Raw genomic sequence first — 8,868 nt, forward strand, 5'->3', positions numbered from 1 at the left:
CATTTTGAGGCACAGCTCTACTTCCAGTTTTTGAGGGCTTAATTGAAGATAAGAGTCTGATGGGAACTTTTCTGCCTGGGCTGGCTTTGAACCATGAACCATGATCCCCAGATCTCAGCCTCCTGAGTAGGATTACAGGTGTGAGCCACTGGTGCCCATCTGGAAATATATATATTTTAAAAATGTAAATTGCCACACAAACTTAGGGTGTGTAGCGATTAGTTCCTCAAAGATCTTAGGCACCCTAGTTTCTCTTTATCTAAGGCCCTAAAGATTCAAGTAACAAAAGGCAGGACAAACTGCCTTAACATTCAAATGTACATCATTATATTGATGACTTATAATGTTAGTTCCTGTACACACACCTCCTTCCCCAGCTTTGTCCAAGCCATAAGCCCTAGTGTTCTCTCTGTAATGCTTGGAGAAGTTCTTGAGACTTCCATCATAAAAATAGCTAACAAAAAGTTGGGCTGGCAGTGTGGCTCAAGGGTAGAGAGCTTGTCTAGCAAATGTAAAAGCCTGAGTCTAAACCCCAGTACTACTGAAATGAATGAATAAATTAATGAATTAATAAATTCCTTTTCCTCAACTCTAGTCAGATTATGTAGGAGATGTTTACTTAAGATTGATTCGCTTTTATGCTAGAAGTTGAGGGCTCTTCTGCTTAGGTCCATGCAATAGCTGATTTGTTTTTATGTTTTGTTTTTAAATGAGAGTCTATGTGCAAACCATAAGTTGACTATTTACTCTTAGAGTTCTAAAGGACTAAGAGGGACCAAAGAGAACATCCAAGAGACCAGGCTGGCCTGACGTTTTCTCTGATCTATCATGATGTGGAATTAGAAAAGCTGCATTTGGGGCTGGGAAGGTGGCTTACTGGTAGAGTGCTTGCCTAGCATGCATGAAACCCATGGTTCGATTCCTCAGTACCACATACACAGAAAATGCCAGAAGTAGTGCTGTGGCTCAAGTGGTAGAGAGCTAGTCTTGAGCAGAAGAAGCTCAGGGACTGTGTCTAGGCCCTGAGTTCAAGCCCCAGGACTGGTTAAAAAAAAAAAACTGTATTTATTCTCTAGGATAGAGGCTCCTACTACTCTCTCTAGGCAGAGTCTCAAAGTGTACACCTTAAACTGAAGTCTTAACCCAGTGTGGTGATACACACCTGTAATCCCAGCGCCACAGAGATGAGGCAGGAGGATGAGTCTGAGCTTCTCCCTGGACTAGGCACTATCTTTAATTTAAAAAAAGAAGAAGAAGAAAGAAAGAGAGAGAGAGAAAAAAGGAAAGAAAAAATGGAGGTGTTTAGGGCTGGGAAGGTGGCTCAGTGGTAGAGCGCTTGCCTTGCATGCCTGAGGCCCTGAGTTCGATTCCTCAGCACCACATAAGCAAAATGAAAAAAGCCAGAAGTGGCGCTGTGGCTCAAGTGGTAGAGCGCTAACCTTGAGCTGAAGAGCTGAGGGACAGTGCCCAGGCCCAGAGTTCAGGCCCCACGACCGGACCCCCCCCAAAAAATGGAGGTGTTCAGCTTTCATGAATAAATGATGGTTTGTTCTTTTTTATTACCATTTGGAATTGACAGACCAGAACAAGTCATTCCCAGGAATCTCCCAGGTATGGGTCGCATTTCATTTCCTTCAGGGAATCCTCAGTGTCCTGTAGCGCGTAAGGCCATCCTGTGCACAAGCAAAGGTGGAGAGGCAGAGTGCCACCTGTTCTTCCTTCCAGAGAGAAAGTAGGGCTGGTTCACGTAGGTAATCATCAACCAAGTTCGTTGCAGACAGTATGGCCCATGCTATGTAATCATAAGTACCTGTGCTAATGGAATTTCCCTTAAGACTAACTTGTATGCCCTGAAGTTCAAAGTTGTTAGGCCAAATCCCCTCAGATTTGCTTATCTGATACTGCTATTTTAATATTTCACAATAGAGTATCAAGGCAGGAAACCAAAGGATTTCAATAATTATGCACTGGGGAAATGCTTCACAATTTAATATCCCAACACTGAGTCAAAGTCAATCCCTCTTTCTCAGTTATAGTCATCAAGTTTGTTGTTTCCTGATTCTTCTCTTCAGTTATGACTAAGCTCTTTTGCCAGAGCAGGTAGCCAAAGTGGCAGCAGGAGTCATCTACCCATCCTAGAGGACACTGAAAAATCGCTGCTCTGACACCATAGGCTTTAGAGAACATTTTGCCTGAAAAAGATACCAGAATCAGGAGGCTGAGATCTGAGGATCAAAGCCAGCCTAGGCAGATAAGTCTATGAGACTCTTATCTCCAGTTAGTTCCCAGCCTTGAAAGAGAGAGGAAAAAACGAAGTGCCAGAACCTTGTCCATGAGTTCAACCCCCCAATACCAAAAAAGAAAACAAGAAAAAAAAAGACACCAGAATAATTAAAGAGGACTGGAAATCCAGGCAATCTGTGTCATGCAAATGCATGACATTGACACGCAAGGCTATTGGTCACAGCCTTAAGAGCAACGTAGTCTATCAACTGTTTGTTTGTTGTGCTTGCTGTTGGTAGCCCTGGTTTTTAAAGCCAGGATCTTGCTATACATAATCCTGGCTGGCCTTGAACTTGTGATCCTCCTGTCTGGCCTCCCAATGGCAAGGATTACAGGTGTGTACCATATTCGGCTCTATTAGCATTATTTTTGTTTTGTTCCATGCTTGAACTCAGGGCCTGGACACTCTTACTTAGTTTTTTCACTCAAGGCTAGTTCTTTACTACTTGAACCACATCTCCACTTCTGGCTTTTTGTTGGTTTGTTAGAGATAAGAGTCCTATTGATCTGTCTGCCTGGGCTGGCTTCTAACCTGATCCTCAGCCTTCTGAATCGCTAGGATCAGAGGTGTGAGCCATCAACACCCAGCCAATGGGGCTCATGACCATCTTATTTCCAAAACCAGCAAAAATCAAGAGTGGGAGGTGTGGCTCAAGTGGCAGAGTGTCAGCACAAGAAGCATGAGGTCAGGGTTCAAACCGCAGTGCCAGCCAAGTGAGGATGGGTCGTGGTCAGCCTCCACATGGCTGCTGAGCCAGGTCAGATGTGGTGAAGGTGAGAACTGTGCACCAGATTTAGGAAGGCGAGGAAGGTACTGGCGACCCAGCAAGAGCTATCAGTAGGGCTGTGTCAGTAGTGTGGTATGTTTCAGAGAGGATGAAGTTCTTGTTGCTTCAGTAGATGAAGAACTGTGCTCAATCAGGGTGGGAACCACAGGGATTTGCTCCCTGAATGTGCTACCACTTGGCCCTGGGATCATCCTCCACACTTGCACCTGGCACTGGAGTAAGCCGAAGCTCGCCAGTCCCTGGCAGGTAGCCAAGGATGGTGACCGACCAAGAAGCCCCCTTCATCTTTTTTTTTTTTTTTCCCATCCTGGAGCTTGAACTCAGGGCCTGAGTTCTGTCCCTCAGCTCTTTAGCTCAAGGCTAGCGCTCTACCACTTGAGCCACAGCGCTACTTCCGGCTTTTTCTCTTTATGTGGTGCTGAGGAATCAAACCCAGGGTCTCATGCATGCTAGGCAGGCATTCTATCACTGAGCCACCTTCCCAGCCTGAAGCTCCCTTCTTATAGATCTCCACATGGCTATTTCTCACCACCATTCAATGTGTGTGTGTGTTTTTTTGGGGGGGGCGGTTTGGCAAGTTTCGTACACTTTTATCTGAGGTCTCACTTCATGCTTCCAAATTGTACAGTGCTGGAGATTTCCCACTGCTGGGGCTAGATCATCAGTACTCAAATCTCCTCCCTAGGGCCCATTCCCATTCAATATCCCAAGCCCCCATACTCTGAGTGGCCACATCCCAAAGTCTGGCAGAAGCAGAGGTACACCCTGCAGGCCCTTCAGACATTAGGTTACCTAACGGCAGTGACTAAGGAGTTAACGGTTGCTTTTCTTCAAAGAATCTCAAGCTGAGGGCTATTTCCAGCTGGTCTCCTAGTCCAACTTTGGTTGGACTATGATGAAAACTGTAATTCTCTTGCACATCTATACATATATACATATATTTTTTTTATCTCTTTTATCCATCCCTAAAAATTATCCACAGCCATGCACTGGTGGCTCATGCCTGTAATCCTAGCTACTCAGGAGGCTGGGATCTGAAGATCATGGTTCAAAGCCTGTCCGGGCAGCAAAGTCGATGAGACTCTTATTTCCAATGAACCACCAGAAAAACAGAGGTGGCTTTGTGGCTCAAGTGGTAGAGTGCTAGCCTTGAGCTTAAGAGCTGAGGGACAGCGCCCAGGCCCAGAGTTCAGGCCCCACGACTGAAAATAAATAAATAACCCACAAAACACCAGAAATTAAGAAACCCAGTTCCAAGCTGGGTGTGGCACTACCCACCTGTAATCCCAGCTAGTCAGGAGTTGGAGGTAGGAGAATCACAAGGTCAAGGCTAGTGGGGCAAAAGTAGCTCTTAAAAACCAAATGAAAACAAAAGTACAGCTGGCGGTATAGCTCAAGTGGTAGAGTGCTTGCTTAAGAAGCACAAGGCCCTGGCTTCAATCCCCTATACCACAAAACTAAACCACAACAAATAACAACCACAAAAACCCACACAGAAGCAGCAACTTCACTCCACATGTCTCCCAATATGGGATATAGCCTTAATTGGTAGTGCTCAGGATGATGTTAGAAAATATGAGGCAAATTCTTCTTTTAATAGTTTTATATTTATATTACAGTGTGTCTAAAGCCTGTGATTCTACTGGTCTTATCTTCTACAGTGAGTAAATGGTAAAACAGAAAATAGTAAGTCTTTTTTTTGGGGGGGGGGTCTGGTTGTGGGGCCTGAACTCTGGGCCTGGGCGCTGTTCCTCAGCTCTTCAGTTCAAGGCTAGTGCTCTACCACTTGAGCCACAGCACCACTTCCGGCTTTATTCTTTTTGCTTATGTGGTGCTGAGGAATCGAACCCAGGGCCTCATGCATACAAGGCAAGTGCTCTACCACTGAGCCACCTTCCCAGCCCCAGAAAATAGTAAGTCAATGAAAAGATAAATACTAATGTAAAATTATTCAAGTGCTGGGCCAATTTGGAAAGAACTATGACAATGACTCATGGATGACCAAAGTCTGAGAAACAGTCTTGATGGCCTTGGAAGCAAATCTAGACCCCAAAGTCCTCTTTTTGAAGAATGCTTATTACAACTTAAGAAGATAGAGGATCATGCCTCTCACCACTTGGGTGAGGAGTTGGAATCCTGTGGCTCCCGAGGGTCACAAGATGAAGACCAACAGGGGCCAGACTGCCCTGCTCAGCCATTCATTTGCCTTCATTTGCTCAGGATGGTCAGCTACTTTCTCCGAGTTCAAAGCCATGGCCACAGCAGACGGTGGTGTCTCATACCACCAGCCCCAACAGTATGTTAGCTCAAACAAGTTTGACTTGTTTTATGTGTGTGCCTTCATGTGTGAATGTGTGTGTACGTGTGTACATAGGAGGGGGGGTGTGGCAAAGTGGGGAACAGGGGAAATAAAAAAAAGTAGGCTTTCTCTCAAGAAGAAGACCCAGGATGCTGGGGGGAGGGGGCAGCACTCAGAAGTGACCCCCTAACAACAGAGCTAACTCATGGAATGTCCCCCTGCTCCTCATACTACAGGAGGGGGGGCTCTCACCCCACAGGTGTGGGTACTCCTGGTCCTATGGGAAAGGAGTTGGAGAAGACAATGTGGAGGTTCTAGAAGAGTTTAGAGAAAAGAACATAAATGTCTCCCCCCCCCCCCCAGGCTTTTCTGTGAAAATTATTCCATGCCCCAGAGTTTTCTTCTGACTCTCTCTCTCTCTCTCCCACAGTGTAAAGAGAACCTATCTAGTTTCTAGATCAGCCTCAAAAGACGCTGACAGACTGGTAACAGGACTGCGGACCGGCTGTGGCCCTTGGTCAGGTTTGGGCGTGGCTTTGTAGGTGCACATTTTAGTTTTTAGTGTGGCTCCCCATTCTCCAGTCAGGGCCCAGGAATCAGGATTCCTGGTGATTGCGGAGGTAGGAAGTTGATGTTGACTAAGTCTCCACTGAGCCCTTCCAGGGCTAACCATAGTGCCGGGTGACTAGCAGAGCAGGGAGGTGGGGTGACCCCAGGAATCTGGCCAGGAATGATATTCCAAATGGTACTGAAAGGAGAGGCCACTCCCGACGGCTCCTGTCTACAGAACACAGTTACAACACAGCAGGTCCGCCTGTCTCTTCTCCTCTGATCCCAACCTCTGGTGTTTTCTGCACTCAGTTAACCTCTTGTATCTATGGCTAAACTTCCTGCCTGGACACCAAAGGTCAATTTCCAAGTTCATATTGGGACACCAAAGATCAATTTCCAAGTTCATATTGGGCTCTGAGCACAGGCCTTTTACCTATGCAATCTCTTTTCTTACCAAGTAGTACAGTTGCCTCTCACCTGGTCTCCTCACATGGAGCGCCCTGTCGGTGCTCCAGTCATAATATTCTTACAAAGATGCAAATTTGATCATGCCACAGCCCTGCTTCGGTCTCTCGGCTATCATTCTTTGAGTCAAGCCCCAGATCTTGACCACGGGTTATGAGGCCCTCCATGCTGTGGCCCTAGCTGACCCCTGACCTCCTCCCACACCCCTCTCCTTGCCCACTTAGCCTCTGGTCACTTGGATTTTATTTCTGTCCTTACTGGGTCAAGCTCTCGTTCTTCAGATCCTTCACCCAGGCTGTTCCTTCTTTTCTGTAATGTTCTTCCCACCACTTTGGCTAAGGCTATCTCCATTAGTTATTTCTCAATGTGTTACTTTCTTAAGAAAGCCCTTCCCGCTCTCTGTTCTATTCTAGCTCTCTCTGCTACCTAGCTCTCTCTCTGTTCTTTTCTGCTCTCTCTCTACTTCTCTCTCTGCTCTTGTCTAGCTCTTCTCAAGCTCTTTCCTCTCTCTTTCCTAGGCCTTTCCCAGCCACGTGGAGTGCCAACCTTGCCTGGTCCCAGCAGGTCTACTGAATAAACCTACCCCTTAACCTGAAAAAAAAAAAAAAAGAAAGCTCTTCCCAAACTCCCCCCACCCTTCCCTCCTATCTATACTGTTAGTACTATGTAATTAAATAGTGATTAGGAATAATTCCTTCCCCATCCCACAGGTCTATTCATACCAAGAAAACAGGAACCATATTTATCGTGTGCATTGATATATGTCTTCCCAGCACAGTATGATTGGCTCATCAAAAAAACTAGATTAAGCCTCTGAATAAGGATGAAGAGTTAGGCAAGATGACATGTCGGAAGCAACCTGGAGCTGCATGATCTTTCAAAACACTCTGAAAGCAAGAGCAAGCCTCAGGAAATAATGGCTGGATTACCAGCCTATGGTCCTGGGGAAGGAGGAGTCAGCTTCCCTCTGCTCTGAACCTACTTAGAGCCCTGAGACTAGAGACCCTGTCCCATACCCATGGATCCTTAGGATCCATGATTCCAGAGGCATCTATCTATCTATCTATCTATCTATCTATCTATCTATCTATCTATCTATCTATCTATCTCTATATATGTATTAGACTGTTCACTAGTTATTTACACAGCCTCTCTGAGCCTAAGTTTGTACATCTTAAAATGGACACAACAAAACCTGTCACAGGACCCACTGAAGGTTTAAATGCTACAGGAAACTGCATCATACACCAGTGTGTGGCTTGCTACACAACCTGGGTTCAAAGTGCTCCTCTCTTTCTCTTTCTCTTTTTTCTTCCTGAGCAAAACAGGCTTATGCATTTCACTTCACTCGTAGGACAAGACATAAGCCGAGGACGAAGGGGCTGGAGAATACACTTAAGGCCATTACAATCCCTCCACCTATCCTGGCAGCCCTAGCCGGGGCCCCAGGAAGTCCAAGGTAGCTGAGCAGAGCCCTGCAATCCGTGTCTCCTTGAAGCAGGTGCAGGGCAGGATGGGGAGGGCCGGGGAAAGAAGGACAGGTGGGGCTTGGTGACTAATTGCAAAGAAGGAGAGGAAAGAAGAGGGAAAGACGGCTGGATGGGGAAGGGGGGGGGGCTGGGCCAGAAAGGGGGATCCAAGTGATCCAAGGAGAGCGGCTGCAGAAGGAACAAGTTGGACGGAGGGGGTAACTGGGGAGGTGAGAGGATTCGAGAGAGGAGGTGGCTGCGGGACTCAGGAAGGAGGCTGGAGGGGGGCGGCCGACCTGGGGCCTGGAGCGGACAGCGGCGGTGGAGAGGGGCGGGGTGGGGGCCGTCCCCCGGAGTCCTCCGGGAGGACCGGCGATCGGGGCCCGCCGGGGACCGGGCGGGGTGGGGTGTGCCCCCCGCCCGGGCTGGTACCTGCGGCTCCCCGCGCATCTCGCCCACGTAGTACTGCTCCAGCCAGCGGCGTGCGTTGTCCGAGTGTCGGTGCGGCGGTCCTTCCAGGTCGGCGGTGATGTCTTGGCCAGCCCGCGCCCGCAGCAGCTGCTCGCCCCCGGGATGGTGCCGCACGAAGTCGGTGAGGTCGTAGAGGCGCGCGCCGCGGCGCACCCAGCAGGCGCCGGCCGCCAGGCGCCGCTGGACTTCATCGGGCGAGAAGGCAGCGGCGGGGGCCGGAGCGGGGGCCGGAGCGGGGGCCGGAGCGGGGGCCATGGCGGGGCACCCGGAGCTCGCTGCGCGCTGCCCGGACTGTGCTCGGCGGCGGCCCACAGCGCGCCTCTAAACATCGGAGCCCCGGCCGCCGCTGCGGGCCCGCCGCCACCGCACCTGCTCATTTGCATGCCGTGCTCCCATTGGCCGCTCCGCGGGACGTCGGAGGGGTCCCCTCCCCATTGGTCGGCAGGGAGATCTGGTACACCCCCCCCCGGAGGGCGTGCCAGGCACTGAGCTGCCCGCCAGGTGGCCCTGGGGCACATAGGTGGAGGGCGTGTCTGCCAGG

General features: G+C 49.0%; 1 protein-coding gene across 1 annotated transcript in view; it reads right to left on the bottom strand.

Moving 5' to 3' along the window:
- Positions 1-8,619, bottom strand: part of Fa2h (fatty acid 2-hydroxylase) — a 48,622-nt gene extending 40,003 nt beyond the window's left edge. Inside the window, exon 1 of the mRNA XM_070026297.1 lies at positions 8,289-8,619. Coding sequence (XP_069882398.1) covers positions 8,289-8,582 — 294 coding nt within the window. The 5' untranslated portion in view covers positions 8,583-8,619. The remainder of the gene's footprint in view (positions 1-8,288) is intronic.
- Positions 8,620-8,868: the final 249 nt, after the last annotated feature.

This window comes from Dipodomys merriami, unplaced genomic scaffold (genome assembly GCF_024711535.1).
Source record: "Dipodomys merriami isolate MVZ:Mamm:240054 unplaced genomic scaffold, mDipMer1.0.p SCAF_176, whole genome shotgun sequence".
NCBI lineage: Eukaryota > Metazoa > Chordata > Mammalia > Rodentia > Heteromyidae > Dipodomys > Dipodomys merriami.